Raw genomic sequence first — 21,672 nt, 5'->3', positions numbered from 1 at the left:
AAACTGAAAGCCCTTTAAACCTGTCAATTGGTGCAAGAAATGTTAATTTGTGATATTGTATAGTGCCACCACATTAGTGTTTGATCTTTTGGTTGTCAAACCTTAAATAAATATATATTCTTACTACACACCGGCCTGGTTCCTACCTCATTGGTGGTACATAGGGTATTTGTTGGGGTAGTACGAGACAGGTTGGAGGCCTCACTAAAGTTGAATCTGTATAAGCACTTTGGGTGCACGCCACCTTGCTGGGGGGGGGGGGGATCTCCCTGAGTTGAGAGTGACCACCTAATATAACGTGACACTTGCCATGCACAATATTTGATTTTAAGAGAACCAATTTTAATATTTTTAAATAGTGCTCATGCTGGCTTGCTGCAGTATAACAGAGCTCACTCATCAACAAATAGGGGTGTTGATGGAGAGACATGGGGAGCGGAAAAACTGGAAGGAACAGCGGTTGCTGTGCTTAAGTTGTATGGAGAAGTGGGTTTCGCACACTTAGTGGAAGAGGGGCTTTTTATGACGTTTGTGGTATTTTCCTAAGTTGCACTTGGGGTGGAAGGTGGAATTTATGGAGTCCCTTAACTGTTAGGAATGAACAGGATGTGCCTCAACATTTTTGCAGCGCACCGCTGCACCTGGTTCTGTGATAATGATGTACGATCTTGCCAAGCCACTCCGGGCGCCACTCATTCTGTACTGATTTCTGCTGCAAATAACAGACGTATGTTGTTTTTACAGCTAGCATGCCTTTAAGGCTCTTACACGTTTGCAATTTACCTACACATTGGGCCTCATTACGTCTGTGCCGGTCCGGTAACAACGGCTGTTACCGGACCGGCACAGTATAACTCTGCCGGTCTGAAGAATAGACCTCCAGATTCATGGAGAATCTTACCCCCAACAATGGCCTCTAGACTCAGAATATCTATCTTGGCAAGCTCACAAGGAGCTTGCCAAGGAAGTCTATTCTATAAAGAAATGAAATCTCCCTCTGTACCTTGAGGATTCAGCAGATATTAGAAGCCTTTACTTAAGGATTTTCTATCCAGTTGGCCATCAATCTCTACTTTTTATCATTGGGGACCTTACTTTTGTAGAAAGGCATTCTATGGAGTGGACGCTAACTACCGCTAGTGAATTAACAAGCAAGAATTGAAGTTGCTTTAAGTGGCCTGAAGATATCTTCATGCAGACCCTTTTCAGGGACTCTGTGGAAGAACACGAAAAATGTACAGGGATTTGTCCTGGCTACCGACAAGAAGCACAAGATCTATGTAATCTCGCCCCTGAGGAATGTCCAGCTATTTTGAGCAGTTGAGAACAGAAACCTATATAGGTCGGGCTGTGTAGACATAGTGAGAAATAGGGACAGTGAAATCATCACTGTGGATCATTAAGTCATGACAACTTGATATTTTTTTGTATATATTTTCTGATTGTATACTGTTGTATTGAATTGCAATGATATGTGTCTATATGTTTTTTAATGTTTTGATATAACCAACAAGTGGTTTAAAACGTGTGCTCTGATGAAATTATAAAATGTTGATGTACTGAAATATGAAATATCTTTTTTGACGTAGATGTGTATAACCCATATTTGCTTTAGAGGTTGTTAACACAGGTCGTGTATTTGTGAGTTAGGGTATACAGGATTTTGTTAGTTGACAGTGTCCTTCCTTTTGTTGATGATACATTCGGTATGCCCACTTAGTAGGAGGGATCATCTCCACACAGTGGGAAACCCATGTATGAATATTTACATCTTCAATGAAGTCATTAACTCTCAAAAGACTGCTTTGAAAAACACTGCCAGGCACTTCGAGTGCAACGTTTCATGGTAAGCGCAAGAGGTTAGAGAGTTGTCTATTTGTGGCAGATTTATTGTGAGCAGTAATTTCGCGCAGTCAATCTGCAAATTTTCAAAGGCAAAGTAGAGGATTTACCTTTAATATTTTGTCGGAAATGAATTCTCCACTTTACCTCCAAACTTGCACTTCCACAGTAAAGTAAAAGTGGCAGCAATTCAGTTATCGCCAAACAAAGTGGTGGTAAAAGAATTATGTTGCTTTTTTACTGCGCCACTGAGTCCATAATGAGGCTCAATGTCTTCATTGGCAGACAGGTGCTATTCTACCTGATATAGAAAGGCAAAAGCTTCTTTCCAAAGTAGATCAATCTTGGACCAAAGCAAACACTTCTTCCCAATATGTAACAATCGTGGACCAAGGCAAACACTCCTAACAAAAATGGATCAATGTTGGACCAAGGCAAACACTTCTAACAAAAATGGATCAATGTTGGACCAAGGCAAACACTTCTAACAAAAATGGATCAATGTTGGACCAAGGCAAAACACTTCTACCAAAAATGGATCAATGTTGGACCAAGGCAAAACCCTTCTACCAAAAATGGATCAATGTTGGACCAAGGCAAAACACTTCTAGCAAAAATGGATCAATGTTGGAGCAAGGCAAAACACTTCTAACAAAAATGGATCAATGTTGGACCAAGGCAAAGCCCTTCTACCAAAAATGGATCAATCGTGGACCAAGGCAAAACACTTCTACCAAAAATGGATCAATGTTGGAGCAAGGCAAAACACTTCTAGCAAAAATGGATCAATGTTGGAGCAAGGCAAAACACTTCTAGCAAAAATGGATCAATGTTGGACCAAGGCAAAACACTTCTAGCAAAAATGGATCAATGTTGGACCAAGGCAAAACACTTCTAGCAAAAATGGATCAATGTTGGAGCAAGGCAAAACACTTCTAGCAAAAATGGATCAATGTTGGACCAAGGCAAAACCCTTCTACCAAAAATGGATCAATGTTGGATCAAGGCAAAACACTTCTAGCAAAAATGGATCAATGTTGGACCAAGGCAAAACCCTTCTACCAAAAATAGATCAATGTTGGATCAAGGCAAAACCCTTCTACCAAAAATCGATCAATGTTGGATAAAGGTGAACACTTATTGCTAATGTGCATCAATGTTGGACCAAGGTAAACACTTCTACCCATAATGTATCAATTTTGGACAAAGGTAAAAACGTCTTATCAATGTGGATCAATCTTGGATCAAAGCAAACACCTCTTCCTAATGGGTATTAATCCAGGACCAGGGCAAATGCTTCTTACTAATGTGTGTGCACCCTGGACCAAGGCAAACACCTCTACCCAAAGTGTATTGATCCTGGACTAAGGCAAACACTTTTTCCCACAATGTGGATCAATCAAATTTCATTTTGGGAAATGAGGATCTAGTTGATATCATGCAATCCATGAAGCCCACTACTCTTTCAGTGGATGTTTCCCCCCTTCCATAGTTAAGAATATCTTAAGTGCATTTTGTAAATAGCACTTAAAAAACATTTTGTATGCAGTTATTTAACAATCCTGCTATGAACAACTCACTGAAGTGAAAATTGTAAAACAGGTCTACTTTTCTATCCTTTCAAAATGATGATATCATTAGTCATTGCTAAAATGAAAAATGTCTCACTGCAACAATTGACACAGGGATAACATCTACATACGAAGCTTGTGACAAAGGACGGGCAGTAGATGTGATGAGTGAAAGGTGTGACAGAAGAGAATGTGTGGCCCACCGCTGCCACGCAATCTACACTTGGAAAGATTTCAGTGCCGCGAGCATTAGGAATCTCCCCCAAGGTTCATCATATCTGTACAACTTTCCCTTCATCAGTGTTGAGCAGCTTCCTGAAGCAGCAAGTCCTAAGAGATCAACCAAAAGAGTCCCCGTGCTTGACTTATGCCCCGTTTTCCACTGACTCAAAGGGACCTGTTTCGTACAGGTCACGGCCCTCATTATGGAATTAAGGTTACTGCCCTCTCCTGCCTTTCAGGAATGCGGCGGCGCAGGGATTGCCAGCTTGGGTGCTTTTTGAATGGCAGTGCCAACAGCATGTGCCACTCAGCTGGGATCATACCTATTTCATTTTAGTGCATGATGTATAAATGTGTGAAGACTACGTATGCAGATCTGCCAGGCCTGACTGCCACAAGTACCCAACCTTCCTCTAGCCCTCAGTGTGTGGTTAACTTTGGTGTTTCTGTGCATTTCCCTTTAGTCCAGCTGTTCACACGTCACAGGCTGAAGAAGGTCAGTAAATTATGCAAATTCCCCATAATAACTTCCTGTTTCTGTGGTCAGGCGAAACCCTGTAAGCCTAAGAAGCAGGCTTTCCATAGGACTCCATGGGAGTGGGGATGAGGGAAGCACCGGCACCGTTAATAACGGTGCCAGTGTTTCCCGGAAACTCTGCAAGCAGCTGCCGTTCTACCCGCAAGGTCGGACCTGGCGGGCAGGACAGCAGCCACTCACAGACTTGTACTGTGCCGGTCCAGTAACAACTGTGCCAATAGGCTAACCGGCACCATTGTTACCGGACCAGCACACTTGTAATGCGGCCCAAACACATGAAATGCCTTCTTCATTTCCTTGTGCCTGTTCTGGTTTTGGGAAGGCAATACACAGTACCCAGGCACAAGTAGAGAGTGGAAAGAAAGGTTGGGGTTGGTAGGGGAGCGAGGGATGGGGCTGTGTACTGGTAGGTTGCCCGTGTTCCCATACCATACTTTCTTTTAGTACCCACACATTTACCAGCGTGTTCTCCGCACCGCACGCTTTTATTACCAGTGGAATAGATCTCAGACCCTCCTAAGAATTCCTTCCAGATCTTCTTGAATGTCGACCGTCGACTTTTGGACATTATTTCCTCGTGCACCAATAGTGTACTTGTACCCATTCCATGTCCTTTCATTCCGGCACAGAGTCGCCCTCTGGTATCGTTAGAAATATTTTTCCCCAGCATTATGCTTCTTGCTAGAAATTCCCTCCTTCCACATCGTAATTCCCAAACATTAGCCTCATAATTAGTCGGCCGGTGTGGTAATAGAGTGCTGGTATTAATGTATGCCAACCCAAAGTTTGCTGGTGGGGCACCTGTGTTACAACCAGACAGGCGTCCATCTGGAAAAAAAGCCGTCATTACCAGCACCTGTATTGCTGACAAATCTATGGGACTCCATGAATGGGGATTAAGACTGTCACGCCGGCACTCATAATCCAGCGGCAATGCCGGAAACGGTAATAACATTTGACGGTATCCTGTCGGAGCTACTGCCAGGATACCGGCAACCTTATAATGAGGCCCATTGTGTTCGGCGACAGGTGAACAGTGGCTATGTCAGGATTTGCTGTGACACGGCTATGGCCGAGCATCATGAACCTGTCATGGCCCTAATAGGAAGCTCTCAAACATACCCAGCAATACACATGGTCATATTCTGGTGAGCGTTGGTATCAAGTGTTCATGAATAGTGTGGCACTTCTACAGGGTACCCTGGCTGATATTAATACACATAACAAGCCAGCGGCCGTCAACAACGCAAGTAAATATCTTTACATTGGCTAGAACTTTGCATTGTGTGTTTTAGAAACTTGAACATGGCAACCCTGACTGACTTAAGGAGTAGCAAGAAGCATTTGAGTCAGTCCCTTGATCTGCCAGATATACACCTGACCGCTGCACAGCAGTGTTGTGTTGTGGACGTGGGTGAATCTATGCCCTGAGGAACATAATATGGAGATATGACATGGGGAAATATGGCATGGATATACATAGTATGGATTAACCTGGCATGAGTGTCCAAAGCACTGCTAAATACTGCAGTGGGAACTTGGGGTATTACATGGGTAAACATGGCATATTGCAGAATAATACTGCATTGGTATATATGACAGTTCAACATGGAGGAATATGTGATGTCTCAAAATACATGGCTGATTGAACATGGCATGGGGCAAATCCACTCAAGCATTCCTGATATATTTTGGCAATGTTGAGAGGCTGATTTGGGGCAGCCCACTGGGAATGTGTGCCCTGTAGCATAGGTGAACACGGCTTGGGTGAAAATAGCCCATGCATATGGCATAGAGTAATAAGACCTGGGTAACAATGCGCATGCCACATGATGTAGGGGGAAGTGACATGACCGAATATGTAATGGTGACTGCCTCATGTCAGGTTATGGCATTTGAAATCGATCGAGGACAATGAAAAAGGGTGCTATGGAAGTCTATGATCATGGCATGGGGCAACATTTAAAGGGGTCATTTGAGGCAGATAAACATGCCGGGAGGATAGCTCGGTGAGTTACGCCCATTCTTAGAGATTGGGCAATCTGGCAGATCACATGTTGGGGTTATGCAGGCTGTTGTTGCCCTTCACGCTTCCGAGGTCGATAAATTGAGTGCCATTAAAATGAGCAGTGATACCAGGGCTTTGAAGTGGGGTGATTCTGCCATTAAGTGCTATATAAAAGCCTGATATTATAATTCACTTAAATTAAGCAAAACGTGCTGGCAAGTCAGGCTTCTTTTTTTGCAGGATTGTCAGGGGTGTGCCTTGGCGTGACTACACAAGGGCCTTGGATAGGCAAGACTGATTGTGCAGCGCATTGCAGCTGGGAATGAACACACTGAGCAGGAAAGCCTCACCTGAGGAAGTGCCTGAAGAACCGTGTCCAGCAGAGCTCTCATTCCCACAGCCATCTTCAGCAACTTCAGAACTGCAAAAAGAAGCGGGGGAAAAGGTTGTTTGCCTCAAGAAACCTTAAAATTCAGCTGCTCAACAACGTCAAGCCCTATTTAAAAAAAACCCTCTGAATTACTAAATACATTTGGGTCAAGCCCAGCATGCAAAAAAGTGCATTCTAACAATTTGCCGACATAGAAAATAATCCTAACAAGAGGTCTTCTTCCTTCCGCTTGCAAAACAGATGAACATAAAAGAAAATCCAAAAAGGGGATTTGCAACGTAAAAAAACACCCCCTAAAACTCTTACATATGCTGTGCAAGGTGCCCTGGCACACAGGCCTCCATGAGAACGAGTGACCTACCACGAGCGATGCGCAGGACCCTCATGATGCGAATGATGGTGGGGTTAATGGGCAAAGACGCGTTGACTTCAATCTCCTCCAGTGTGATCCCCATGATAGACAGAAGAACTATGGCCAGGTCTAACTGGTTCCACCTGAGGACAGTAAAGAGAAAGCCTTCAGCATGCCAAAGTGCCGCGCAAGTGCATCCTATCGACAACCTAACACCTCATCAATTACAACTATTGCTCAGATTCAGATACCACAGGGTTGAAGTTTCATTCATTTACAAAGATGTTCATTTAGTTTTGCGTCCAACATGTGTGCTCTCTCATCCAAAGTCAAAGAGTAAGTATTTAATAGCGATGGAAAAAAATGTCGCCTCCAGCAAAGGGACATCATGCAGAAGTAGAAGCAGGATCTGCTTAAAACCTGCCTGGGAAGGTCTGTCGAACCCTTAGGGTGCAGTGGCCCTGGGTTGTCCAACTCCATGCGTCGAGGGCTGGATCCATGCCGGGTTTTCATGATACCCCTCATTAATAGTCATGACATAAATGTGCATATCATGATTCTAAATGTGTGCACATTTTTCCTTATGAATATTAATAAGGGATATCCTGAAACCCCATCAGGATTCCGGACCTCGAGGCCAACAAATACACTTTAAATCCGCTTCCAGCACCTTGTAACACTGTGATTGCTGTCCACAGAGAACAGGGACAGTAGGATTGCAGTGGTCGACCTTCTTACCCTGAGAGATCAGAGGAATAACATGGCATGTAATAAGCGCTTATAATGCGCTCATCAAACCATACTGGTCTCCTCGCACTGAGGCCTGGCAGGCTGAACCCAGTTTGCTGCCGAGGGCCCCACTATTCCCCAAGCTTCCTGCTCAGCCCAAAGCGTTGGTACGCCGAAGCGTATCATGAGTGCCACCTGATTTTAAGAGGAAGCGCGTCTTTTGTGTACATATCCCTGGGGCAAGTAAACGCCATTGGCATCATCTGAAGCTTTTGAACCAGTAGAAAAGAACATTTTTTGGGCCACATCCCCAAAGGTTTTGAGAAGGTGTGCAACCTCATCAAAAATATGTTTACTCTGCGTTTGTGCACACATTACACTTTTGGCAGTAAGACACTGATAATACGACTTTAGTGAGACGCGTGGACTGAAGGAAAAGAATGGTGCAGCTCACACAGCGAAGGACAGCAGACACATCAATAGGAGCCCTTTCCTCTTCCTTGCCCCTACATACCTTTCCCACAATGCCCCTCAGCCACCCTGGTGTATTCGACAGGTCCTTGCATCTAGAGGAGCACAGGAAGTGAGGTCAGTGTAGGGGTGCCTTATCATTTCCAGAATGGAAGGGGCATAAGGGGACGGTCACGCGTGAAGGGTGCAACTTAGTCATAAAGCCACTCAGCCGGCCTGGTGTATTCGACAGATCCTCGCATCTAGACGAGCACAGGAAGTGAGGTCAGTGTAGAGATCCCTTATCAGCTCTAGAATGGAAGGGGCATAAGGGGACTGTCACGCGTTGGCGGGTGCACCTTAATCACAATGCTCCTCAGCCGCCCTGGTGTATTCGACAGGTCCTCGCATCTAGAGGAGCACAGGAAGTGAGGTCAGTGTAGGGGTCCCTTATCAGCTCTAGAAGGGAAGGGACATAAGGGGACTGTCACGCGGTGGCGGGTGCACCTTACTCACAATGCTCCTCAGCTGCCCTCGTGTATTGAACAGGTCCTGCATCTTGATGAGCACAGGAAGTGAGGTCAGTGTAGAGATCCCTTATCAGCTCTAGAATGGAAGGGGCATAAGGGGACTGTCACGCGTTGGCGGGTGCACCTTAGTCACAATGCTCCTCAGCCGCCCTGGTGTATTCGACAGGTCCTCGCATCTAGAGGAGCACAGGAAGTGAGGTCAGTGTAGGGGTCCCTTATCAGCTCTAGAATGGAAGGGGCATAAGGGGACTGTCATGCGGTGGCGGGTGCACTTTAGTCACAATGCTCATCAGCTGCCCTGCTGCATTGGACAGGTCCTCGCATCTTGAGGATCACAAGAAGTGAGGTCAGTGTAGGTGTGCCCTATCAGCTCTGGAATGGAATAGGCATAAGGGAACTGTCACGCGGTGGCGGGTGCACCTTACAATGCTACTCAGCTGCCCTGGTGTATTTGACAGGTCCTCCCATCTAGAGGAGAACAGGAAGTGATGTCAGTGTAGGGGTCCCTTATCAGCTCCAGAATGGAAGGGGCATAAGGGAACTGTCACGCGTTGGCGGGTGCACCTTAGTCACAATGCTCCTCAGCTGCCCTGGTGTATTTGACAGGTCCTCGCATCTAGAGGAGAACAGGAAGTGAGGTCAGTGTAGAGATCCCTTATCAGCTCCAGAATGGAAGAGGTATAAGGGGACTGTCACGCGTTGGCCGGTGCACCTTAGTCACAATGCTCCTCAGCTGCCCTGGTGTATTTGACAGGTCCTCGCATCTAGAGGAGAACAGGAAGTGAGGTCAGTGTAGAGATCCCTTATCAGCTCCAGAATGGAAGAGGTATAAGGGGACTGTGACGCATTGGCCGGTGCACCTTAGTCACAATGCTCCTCAGCCGCCCTGGTGTATTCGACAGGTCCTCGCATCTAGAGGAGCACAGGAAGTGAGGTCAGTGTAGGGGTCCCTTATCAGCTCTAGAATGGAAGGGGCACAAGGGAACTGTCACGCGTTGGCGGGTGCACCTTAGTCACAATGCTCCTCAGCTGCCCTGGTGTATTTGACAGGTCCTCGCATCTAGAGGAGAACAGGAAGTGAGGTCAGTGTAGAGATCCCTTATCAGCTCCAGAATGGAAGGGGCATAAGGGGACTGTCACGTGGTGGCGGGTGCACCTTACTCACAATGCTCCTCAGCTGCCCTCGTGTATTCGACAGGTCCTCGCATCTAGAGGAGCACAGGAAGTGAGGTCAGTGTAGGGGTCCCTTATCATCTCCAGAATGGAAGGGGCATAAGTGGACTGTCATGCGGTGGCGGGTGCACCTTAGTCACAATGCTCCTCAGCCGCCCTGCCCTGGTGTATTTGACAGGTCCTCGCATCTAGAGGAGTGCAGGAAGTGAGGTCAGTGTAGGGGTCCCTTATCAGCTCCAGAATAGAAGGGGCATAACGGGAACTGTCACGCGTTGGCAGGTGCACTTTACTCACAATGCTCCTCAGCTGCTCTCGTGTATTGGACAGGTCCTCGCATATTGAGGAGCACAGGAAGTGAGGTCAGTGTAGGGGTGCCCTATCAGCTCCAGAATGGAAGGGGCATAAGGGGACTGTCACACGGTGGCGGGTGCACCTTACTCACAATGCTCCTCAGCTGCCCTCATGTATTGGACAGGTCCTTGCATCTTGAGGATCACAGGAAGTGAGGTCAGTGTAGGGGTGCCCTATCAGCTCCAGAATGGAAGGGGCATAAGGGGACTGTCACGCGGTGGCAGGTGCACCTTAGTCACAATGCTCCTCAGCTGCCCTGGTGTATTCAACAGGTCCTCGCATGTAGAGAAGCACAGGAAGTGAGGTCAGTGTAGGGGTCCATTATCAGCTCCAGAATGGAAGGGTCATAAGGGAACTGTCACGCGTTGGCGGGTGCACCTTAGTCACAATGCTCCTCAGCTGCCCTGGTGTATTTGACAGGTCCTCGCATCTAGAGGAGAACAGGAAGTGAGGTCAGTGTAGAGATCCCTTATCAGCTCCAGAATGGAAGGGGCATAAGGGGACTGTCACGCGGTGGCAGGTGCACCTTACTCACAATGCTCCTCAGCTGCCCTCGTGTATTCGACAGGTCCTCGCATCTAGAGGAGCACAGGAAGTGAGGTCAGTGCAGGGGACCCTTATCAGCTCCAGAATGGAAGGGGCATAGGGGGACTGTCATGAGGTGGCGGGTGCACTTTAGTCACAATGCTCCTCAGCTGCCCTGGTGTATTGGACAGGTCCTCGCATCTTGAGGATCACAGGAAGTGAGGTCAGTGTAGGGGTGCCCTATCAGCTCCGGAATGGAAGGGGCATAAGGGGACTGTCACGCGGTGGCAAGTGCACCTTAGTCACAATGCTCCTCAGCCACCCTGCCCTGGTGTATTTGACAGGTCCTCGCATCTAGAGGAGTGCAGGAAGTGAGGTCAGTATAGGGGTCCCTTATCAGCTCCAGAATAGAAGGGGCATAACGGGAACTGTCACGCGTTGGCAGGTGCACTTTACTCACAATGCTCCTCAGCTGCCCTCATGTATTGGACAGGTCCTTGCATCTTGAGGATCACAGGAAGTGAGGTCAGTGTAGGGGTGCCCTATCAGCTCCAGAATGGAAGGGGCATAAGGGGACTGTCACGCGGTGGCAGGTGCACCTTAGTCACAATGCTCCTCAGCTGCCCTGGTGTATTCAACAGGTCCTCGCATGTAGAGAAGCACAGGAAGTGAGGTCAGTGTAGGGGTCCATTATCAGCTCCAGAATGGAAGGGGCATAAGGGGACTGTTACGCGGTGGCAGGTGCACCTTAGTCACAATGCTCCTCAGCTGCTCTCGTGTATTTGACAGGTCCTCGCATCTAGAGGAGAACAGGAAGTGAGGTCAGTGTAGAGATCCCTTATCAGCTCCAGAATGGAAGAGGTATAAGGGGACTGTCACGCGTTGGCCGGTGCACCTTAGTCACAATGCTCCTCAGCTGCCCTGGTGTATTTGACAGGTCCTCGCATCTAGAGGAGAACAGGAAGTGAGGTCAGTGTAGAGATCCCTTATCAGCTCCAGAATGGAAGAGGTATAAGGGGACTGTCACGCGTTGGCCGGTGCACCTTAGTCACAATGCTCCTCAGCCGCCCTGGTGTATTCGACAGGTCCTCGCATCTAGAGGAGCACAGGAAGTGAGGTCAGTGTAGGGGTCCCTTATCAGCTCTAGAATGGAAGGGGCACAAGGGAACTGTCACGCGTTGGCGGGTGCACCTTAGTCACAATGCTCCTCAGCTGCCCTGGTGTATTTGACAGGTCCTCGCATCTAGAGGAGAACAGGAAGTGAGGTCAGTGTAGAGATCCCTTATCAGCTCCAGAATGGAAGGGGCATAAGGGGACTGTCACGTGGTGGCGGGTGCACCTTACTCACAATGCTCCTCAGCTGCCCTCGTGTATTCGACAGGTCCTCGCATCTAGAGGAGCACAGGAAGTGAGGTCAGTGTAGGGGTCCCTTATCATCTCCAGAATGGAAGGGGCATAAGTGGACTGTCATGCGGTGGCGGGTGCACCTTAGTCACAATGCTCCTCAGCCGCCCTGCCCTGGTGTATTTGACAGGTCCTCGCATCTAGAGGAGTGCAGGAAGTGAGGTCAGTGTAGGGGTCCCTTATCAGCTCCAGAATAGAAGGGGCATAACGGGAACTGTCACGCGTTGGCAGGTGCACTTTACTCACAATGCTCCTCAGCTGCTCTCGTGTATTGGACAGGTCCTCGCATATTGAGGAGCACAGGAAGTGAGGTCAGTGTAGGGGTGCCCTATCAGCTCCAGAATGGAAGGGGCATAAGGGGACTGTCACACGGTGGCGGGTGCACCTTACTCACAATGCTCCTCAGCTGCCCTCATGTATTGGACAGGTCCTTGCATCTTGAGGATCACAGGAAGTGAGGTCAGTGTAGGGGTGCCCTATCAGCTCCAGAATGGAAGGGGCATAAGGGGACTGTCACGCGGTGGCAGGTGCACCTTAGTCACAATGCTCCTCAGCTGCCCTGGTGTATTCAACAGGTCCTCGCATGTAGAGAAGCACAGGAAGTGAGGTCAGTGTAGGGGTCCATTATCAGCTCCAGAATGGAAGGGTCATAAGGGAACTGTCACGCGTTGGCGGGTGCACCTTAGTCACAATGCTCCTCAGCTGCCCTGGTGTATTTGACAGGTCCTCGCATCTAGAGGAGAACAGGAAGTGAGGTCAGTGTAGAGATCCCTTATCAGCTCCAGAATGGAAGGGGCATAAGGGGACTGTCACGCGGTGGCAGGTGCACCTTACTCACAATGCTCCTCAGCTGCCCTCGTGTATTCGACAGGTCCTCGCATCTAGAGGAGCACAGGAAGTGAGGTCAGTGCAGGGGACCCTTATCAGCTCCAGAATGGAAGGGGCATAGGGGGACTGTCATGAGGTGGCGGGTGCACTTTAGTCACAATGCTCCTCAGCTGCCCTGGTGTATTGGACAGGTCCTCGCATCTTGAGGATCACAGGAAGTGAGGTCAGTGTAGGGGTGCCCTATCAGCTCCGGAATGGAAGGGGCATAAGGGGACTGTCACGCGGTGGCAAGTGCACCTTAGTCACAATGCTCCTCAGCCACCCTGCCCTGGTGTATTTGACAGGTCCTCGCATCTAGAGGAGTGCAGGAAGTGAGGTCAGTATAGGGGTTTGTTCCAGTTTCCTCGCCCTTGTTTTTATTCACAGCAAGGCCATTCAGTCCTGTTCTAGGTCCTGTCAAAAATAGAGCAAATTCAATTCTGCAGGTTTCCACATTATCAGGAATATTACCTTTTTGTGGATGTGACACACATGTGCGTTGTCTGTCCTCTCCTAAATCCACATATTTGTATTTTAATTTATGAGTGCGCCACGTGCATGGCATTCGCTCTTTGCGGTTGGCATTCTGGCACTTGTAGTTTTGCTTTTCCTATTACAAAAGCAAGTCCCAGACTGCAAAGGAAACCCGAGCGTAATGCGCCTCCCCTGAATGTGCTCCTACTTCTTTGCACGCGCTGCTTTCATATTGCTGCATGGACATTTGAGCATAAAAGGAGTGCCATGACGTAACACTCTCATTTGCATGATGGACTAACATAAGGACAGGGAAAAAGCATTCTGCACCCCAAAGGGGAAATACGCTCCATGCTTGCAATCACAGAGTCATGGCTGGCTCTGTAAAAGGCGAGCCTGTCCGCCAAATGTTAATGCACACTCTGGGTCCGTACCTGTCTTTAAAGAATCGACGGAAGCCAAACGCACTCAGTTTGAAAACCGACTCCATCACAAATATGATTGTGAAAATGTAATTGCAGATTTTCAGGGCTTCGTCGAGCACCTAAATGGAACGACAGAAAATGCAAAGGCATCACATTTTGTTATGCGCAGAGAGCTCGCCGCCGCCTGCCCCACCTTTGCCACACATGTATTACACAGAGAAAAGTGCCATTGGTTGCTGCCCCTTTAAGAGAACGAAAACTGACAACATGAACGCAAGGCCACAGAAGCATTTGAAGGGAAACAGAACTTGAATGTTGGGGTGTTACAGGGTCATTATGAGTTCACTCACAAGCCAAAGTCAACCCTCCTTCCCATCCTCAACTTAGCCTCATAACTGTCAGTGAATGGGTTGTCCAGCCAAACTACGCATTGTTGGGAAGTGCTTGGCCTGGACGCCTGTTGACCTTGTATTCAAGCTTTAAGGTACAGAGGGTGGGGGTTTCTCCAAGGGTTCACACAGTTACTGGAAGGTGGAGCGCGAGCACCATTGCACTGAGAGAGGGCGTGGAACTGCACTCCACCCACCTGTAACATAGGCGGTAGGTTTCTGAAAGTCCAAAGCTCTTACTCTAATATAATTAAAGGCCAGATATATATTTGTTCCTGTATGTTTGTCTGATGCAGTAGCTTCGCCTTTTGCCACAGTTAGAGGGAGCTGTTGCCTTAGGATACATAGAGAAAATACCAATTCACATAATTTCCCCTATTGACACCGCTAGAGGGAGCTGTTGGCTTAGGATACATAGAGACAATACCAATTCACATAATTTCGCCTATTGACACCGCTAGAGGGAGCTGTTGGCTTAGGATGCATAGAGACAATACCAATTCACATAATTTCCCCTGTTGACACCGCTAGAGGGAGCTGTTGGCTTAGGATACATAGAGACAATACCAATTCATATAATTTCGCCTATTGACACCGCTAGAGGGAGCTGTTGGCTTAGGATATATCGTGGTCCTTCTGTGTTAATGTATACCAGCACTTTGGCCCGTGTACACAGGCTTCTACACTAGTAGTTTAATGAAAGAGAAGTCTGCTGGCTGTAACAGGCAGAAAGCTGAAGTCCAACTAAGGGTCTATCGCAACAGTCCGGCGTGTGGACGTTTTTGCTTCTTTCCCCATTTGTGCGCCATGCCCCTTTGTGCCTAGTAAGAGCCTCTCTCTCTCTGTCTGTATGATACCGCTAACATGTGTGGATGAACTTGACAAGCCTATAGGCTGCCTAAGGACAGGGGGGAGTTAGGGAGGTCTGGGGCCCCTGTGGCTAGCTGTCTGCGTGAGGAAGGAAGGGGTCATCACCTAGATGGACTGGGTAGGATGGCATCATGGAGCGTGGTGCGACATGCCCTGGCGTGTATAACTGTTCTAAGCTTGAGCCCAAAGGCTATGTAGCTCACGCATCCCTCATGCAGCGGGTCACCAAATGAGCGCAAGAAAAGAGTGGGTATTTGGCCCCCTGTGTGATTCATTGGATACTGGGGGAGAGTCTGAACCTGTGCCTCTCTTGGTGGTTGGACAGACCCTGCAAATCCTAGCAAAGGGGAGGAGACTGTCCTTGCACCCTGAGCCATAGCTCCACCCTTTCCCTCCCACAGCTTTATTGGGCGCCACTGTTATATGTGCTGCTCGCTCTAGACTTTTTGTTTCTAAAAAAAAAGAGAGTGTCTCTACTACACTGATTCTTTTGTCCCAACCACTCTAGCTAGGAGACTACCCCCAAAATGATGCGTGGGGCTGATCTGTGGCTACATTGATCTATCGGAGGTCAAAGGGTTATCTGATTGTGTTATGCACTGCATTGCCCTTAGACAACTGTGTGAAATATACCAGTGATGTAGTGTGCTGCTTCATGCCATCATGCAATTATAGCGGTGTGCCTGCTCTTTGACACATAGCACACGCTTCCTGATTCTAGTTTTACGGTGCTTCATGGAAAGGATAGCAGCTCTGGCATATTGATGGGGATTCAGGGATTTGGGGAAGGGTAAACACCTGGATTGTTTCAGCAATGAGAGTAATTTTGAAGGGTGAGCTATTTTGAAGGGTGAGGTATTATAGCTAAAGGGCCAGAAGTGAGAACCCACCAGAGAGAATCCTCGAATGCTTTGTGAAGCTCTCATGAATGCTGGGGCACTTGGTGCGACACAATGCTATATGACGTGGCTGTGTAAACCCTAGCTTTTTTGACAATATTAATACAAACTGATGTGTGTAATCTTTTTCCTGAAAGTGAGGTCTTCTTATCACCCCACCCCCTTTCAAAATGTTCCATGCCAAAATGATGATGCACACAGGTTCCTTGCTGTAACCAGTCTACTGACATGACAGCACCAGCTCTGCAACCTCACTTGTGCATCCCTGACAGCCGTAGGGACACAAAGTCACTGCAGGCACGTAACCTGTGATCTAAACTATACAATTTGTCTGCCTTAAACAGTCAGATGGCACATACATCTTTCAATATAAGCTATGCCTGGTTGTGGCGTGGTGACTGCTAAGGGCAAATAATTGGATATCATATCAGTGTCAACTCAGTGAGCAGGTTTAACTATGACAGGACTGATGTTTATTGGTGTCTAGCCTGGTTACCAGTCATTTGGTCGAAAAAAAAAGGTCGACAGGACAAATGGTCGACACCATTTGGTCCAAAGACAAATGGTCGAATTTTTTTTTGTTGTATTTTCACTTTTTTTTGTTTTTTTTGTGGGGGTCCCTTTTTTTTCGAAAAAACCTAAAATATATATATATAAATAAAAATAAAAATTCGACCATTTGGCTTTCGAACAAATTCCGTCGACCATTTGTCTTTCGACCAAATGTCTTTCGACCAAATGACTGGACAGCGTCTAGCCTTACTGCTTCTATAGCTGACCTGTGGAACAAAAGTCAGGAGGCTGCCACTTTGATTCTCCAAGCAGAAAGTGTCCCAGAGATGGAAGGTAAGACTGAAGACTGGCTCCACCATTTTGCTTTCTGCAAGGGATCTTTTCCTTTTCCTGTCCACTCCATTTCCTGGAAGCAAGGTACTTTGGGGGCGATGTCATAAAGCGAAGGGCACTTATTACAACAACGGGTATTGGACCTCTTACAGAAGACTTGCTTTCGACTAATCCTGTGTGGTATTACTTTTAAAAGAAGAGAACCCCCCTCATTCTTAGATTCCTCTTTGGACAAGGAGGATTCACTGGACCTCTGTCACAGGGACTTGCTAGTTCATAATCGTCAGGCAGGGATTTGAAGATGGACTGCCTCCAAGACAGAGGGGAGCTCTGATCCTAACCATCTCCAGGGAACAGTGGGGATGACTGCTGTTGGAGCAAGGCCTCACTTTGGCTGCCCTGGAGCAGGTCCCTGTCACTAGACGTGAAGGAACCCCTGTAGGTGCCAGCCAAGCCCCCTGGAGTGGGAGTGCAACAGAAGGACCTACCTTGTCCTGGGCCCCCTGTTTATGGACTCCACAGCAACCACGGAACCAAGAAAGGATCCCTTGCCTACCCTTGCATATCCAAACTGCTTCAACGCTCTTTGGGCAGCTTCGATGAGGTTCAAGCTGCTGCATGGGAGCCGCTAGAGTCCTCCTCGACCTCAATGCTGAAAGACTTCTGTGTCTCCAAGTTTTGTTAGACGCCAAAGCTCTGTAGTCTCCACATCTGAGGCCTGCCAAGTCTTCTAGAATCTGCAGTATGACACCACTGCCTGGTCTCAAGTTTCTTCACGCTCCAAGCAGACGCTGCTGTAGTACCTCAACACTGTATAAGCCAGCTGAGTCCGCTTGCTGCCGAAGGCCATTCCCTGCTTCTCCGCACTGGGCCCACAGAGTATTTCAGCGCTGTCAACCTGACATTACCTGCCATCCCCAGCGTCTTTGACCCATAAGCCATTGCTGCTAATGAACAGCACTGCATCACTGGAACCTACACTGCGTCGTCTCAACTCGACACCGCCCCACGTCAAAAGCTCTAAGACTCCAAGTTCAATGCTTAACATTGTTGATCCTCAAAGACAAAGATTGAGGTACTGTGAAGAGAACCTGTGCCCCCAGCTCCACGTTTATGACCATAGTGACTTTGTAAGCCTCCTTCTCTGCCCTTTTCTTGCAAAACATGTTCTTGAACACTGAAATTGTGCTAATTGAATGCCTGAGCACTCTGCTCCTCTACCCTGAGTGATATTGCACATGTGTTTACATTTTCATGGTTGTTTACAGGGGTGGGTTTTTGCATGCATGTTTACTTAGTTATTAGCAATTGTATTGTTTCATTAAAAGTCTACCTTTTTAGTGGACATTGATTGGACACTGTTTTATTTTGGACTACTGCACTTAGGCTTTTGGGCTTGCACTTGCTATCATCTCACGCCCCTCCTAGAGAACCCTGCCCTCGTCCCACGATACCACAGAAGGCGCAGGAGGTATACCCATTGGGCTGTGTCTGTTTTACAGTCTTGATTGGGATGACTGTCAGTGGAACTGTGTAGTGTGTGGCTGAGTAGGCGGTTCCGCCACTCTTCCCGCTTGCACTCATGCACAGCTCTAGTCATTTCGTCACACTTGGTTGTCAGTGTGTTGCCAAATTAAGATAACCCAAGGAGAACGCTAGCCTATGGATTTCCTTAGAAGAGATGACAGTGACTCTGAAAAAAGGTCCATAGGGTGGTGCGGGGCCAAAGGGGAGGGTGGAGGCTCTACGGGTCCTGTGCTGATGTGGTGTATTCAGACCCAGCCTCCCTTTGTTTTACATCGAGGGATGATACATTTTGTGTGCTTTGTGCATCCATGCCGTGCACTCGTTGTGATGTTCGGACAGGGGAGCATCCTGATTCAATTGAGGCCCTACACAACAGGTGAGGCACTTTATCTCGTTCAGCGCCTAGAGGCCTGATGTACATTTCTTGAGGCTTTTTAACGCCGGGGTTAAGGATCTCCAATAGACAGTTCAACGAGTGAAGCTGCCAAAAGGGGCTTATCTTTGATCACGTGTCCTCATGAATTGAATAGCTTAGTGTGTTAGTTGAGTATGTAAGGGACTGAGTTTCATGCTGCATAGAGCATAACGTGTAGGGTGTGTTAAAATGCTTCCAACCACTGCCTCCTTCCCTGCCTCCCTCCCTCACATACTCACAATATAACATTCCTCATAAACACAAAATAGCAATGGCCTGCTTACCATAGCGAGCCACCACTTGCAACAGAGGCTGCGCGATCGCCACCACTCCCCTACCTTCTGGCGCGAGTGAGGGACCCTGGGAAGGCAATCACCCCCTAAGTGGCATCTTGGCATTATACAATCTTCTCCAGACATCAGATGACTTTCCATGCAAGTACCTCCCCTAAGGCTGGCCCTCTGCTGCTGGCTAAATACCCCATGGTCCTGAAGAATAGACACATGGAGCAATAAGCAGAGATGAGGTGGTTGAGCTAAAGGCTAGGGGTATAAGATATGGGTTGCCAAAGTCTTATGTAATGATTTAATACTGCCCATCGGCAAAGGGGGAAATACCACACAGAAGTTAAATCCACTCTACGGGCTGCTGGCAGTGGCCAAATGATCATTAGTGTTAAAAGCATTACTGCCAGAGGTAGTTACCACCTGGGCTATTTAGCACTAATAGTAGCATATCATTACTGCCAGAGGTAGTTACCACCTTGGCTATTTAGCACTAATGATAGCATATTACTGCCAGAGGTAGTTACCACCTGTGCTATTTAGCACTAATAGTAGCATATCATTACTGCCAGAGATAGTTACCACCTGGGCTATTTAGCACTAATAGTAGCATATCATTACTGCCAGAGGTAGTTACCACCTGGGCTATTTAGCACTAATGATAGCATATTACTGCCAGAGGTATTTACCACCTGGGCTATTTAGCACTAATAGTAGCATATCATTACTGCCAGAGGTAGTTACCACCTGGGCTATTTAGCACTAATGATAGCATATTACTGCCAGAGGTATTTACCACCTGGGCTATTTAGCACTAATAGTAGCATATCATTACTGCCAGAGGTAGTTACCACCTGGGCTATTTAGCACTAATGATAGCATATTACTGCCAGAGGTAGTTACCACCTGGGCTATTTAGCACTAATAGTAGCATATCATTACTGCCAAAGGTAGTTACCACCTGGGCTATTTAGCACTAATGGTGGCATATCATTGCAATCCTGCCGTGAATTTTGCTGGTGTAATGCTAGGTGACTGCTGATGACATTTTGTAGGCAATGGTGACCCAGACCTCTGGATGATTCCCATGCCAGGCGTGAGGAGCCCATCCAGCGCTTGGCATCCCTTTCGCATTCTGATACTCGTAGTTCAATGGGAAAGGAAAAACTGCCCGAATGCAAAGGAAAACCAGGACTGGATGCCCGACATGGGACTACTCGAGAGCTCTGATACATGTTGCTGTGAAAGAGGTTCTGCCCGCGCTACCTTTGGCTGCTGGTAGTGTTCCATGGCCATAGTGATGACGTTCAGGCAAATCACTCCGGTGATGAAGAGGTCAAGGTAATGACTGGTGCACATTTGATGGATGACAAGTCGAAGCGGGGAATATTCGCAGTAATACGGTTTGCACTGGGCCTCTGTGGATGAAAATGGTGGAAAAGCAGATCAGGTAAATTTGCACGCACAACAAACACGTCACCTGACCTGAGGATCACCACTTACAAATGAGGCATGCTCAAAACCAGATAGACAAGCTGCCAACAACCAACAGCAACTGGACACTAGAGTTTGCAGTAATCACGTCTCTTTTCAAGACCATTTTCAACGAAAAGTTGGGAAAAGGAAAGCGCGGAAGGTCATTTGTGCGTGGAATGAACCATTGCCTATAGCATTCTGGCTTCTGGGAAAGGCAATCTAAGATGAGGTTGGCCAAGGGTAGGAAGCTGATGAGGTGCTCTACCCAGAGTGCCAGTAGCCCGACGAAGGATGAAACATTGGGATCACATGGCGTACCTGCTCAGAACATGCTCTCACTTACAAGCTAATCCAACTGGTTAGCTGGGGGTGGGGGGTACAGTTCCAATAACATTCAAACAAACAGAAAATGAGAAGTCACTATGGGGTACACACAACATATTACTACAGTACATAATAGATGTTTCCAGCTAGTTTGAAGGTATCATTTCGACCCAAGTGCCCGGACATATTACTTCCTATCAAAGCGTTTTGAATACTAATTCTAGTTGCTTTTTAGACATGTCTGCTGACTTTCGCTAACTTTAAATTATAGTTCCTGTTCCAAGCTTCACATTCTACTCCTGGACAGTGCTAAAAGAAAATGGTGGGCGGTGTTGGTTCGCTGAAAGGCGGAGTCCACTTAAAGGGGGCAAGGTTCCAGAGATGAGCTATGCTACGCCTTTTATATTTCAAGCAACGTGACGGGTGGGCGCTAAGGTGGACAGCCCAATTTCCCCTGGACTGTACCTGCATAATGCTGTTAGTTGATTTCCCTACAGGTGTTACATGGAACCTGAAAAGATTCGATGTCAGAAGTAGGACAAAGGAGAAATTAAAGAGCAATTGTTAAAGAGGTCTCGCAATGTTGTTGTGCACGTGCTATTTGGTTAACCAAAGAGAGAAAGGTTCTTATTAAAAGGCATTACAATTGTTAAGACAGAAATACAGAAAGTGAAACCGGTAGTGGTCATGCTTATGGTAAACCAAGCAGGAGCCCAATGGTTTATAAATCTAGACTGCAGTGAGCACACAGCCTTAATCCAAAATGGCCGCCATAGCAGGGAAGCTAGGA

The 21,672-nt window shown here is 47.5% G+C and overlaps 1 protein-coding gene across 12 annotated transcripts in view; it reads right to left on the bottom strand.

Annotated features, from left to right (window-relative positions):
- The window catches only part of CACNA1G (calcium voltage-gated channel subunit alpha1 G), a 1,457,373-nt gene that overhangs the window by 88,195 nt on the left and 1,347,506 nt on the right, over window positions 1–21,672 (bottom strand). For all 12 annotated transcript variants that reach the window (XM_069654906.1, XM_069654897.1, XM_069654896.1 and 9 more), the window contains 4 exons: window positions 20,349–20,500; window positions 13,862–13,971; window positions 6,934–7,067; window positions 6,532–6,602 (listed from right to left, as the gene is read on the bottom strand). In XM_069654906.1, the coding sequence (XP_069511007.1) occupies window positions 6,532–6,602; window positions 6,934–7,067; window positions 13,862–13,971; window positions 20,349–20,500 (467 nt within the window). The remainder of the gene's footprint in view (window positions 1–6,531; window positions 6,603–6,933; window positions 7,068–13,861; window positions 13,972–20,348; window positions 20,501–21,672) is intronic.

Source organism: Ambystoma mexicanum, chromosome 3q (genome assembly GCF_040938575.1).
Source record: "Ambystoma mexicanum isolate Mex_15411 chromosome 3q, UKY_AmexF1_1, whole genome shotgun sequence".
Lineage (NCBI taxonomy): Eukaryota > Metazoa > Chordata > Amphibia > Caudata > Ambystomatidae > Ambystoma > Ambystoma mexicanum.
Note: the sequence above shows the minus strand (reverse complement) of the source record. Positions and strands in the feature narration are given on the sequence as shown.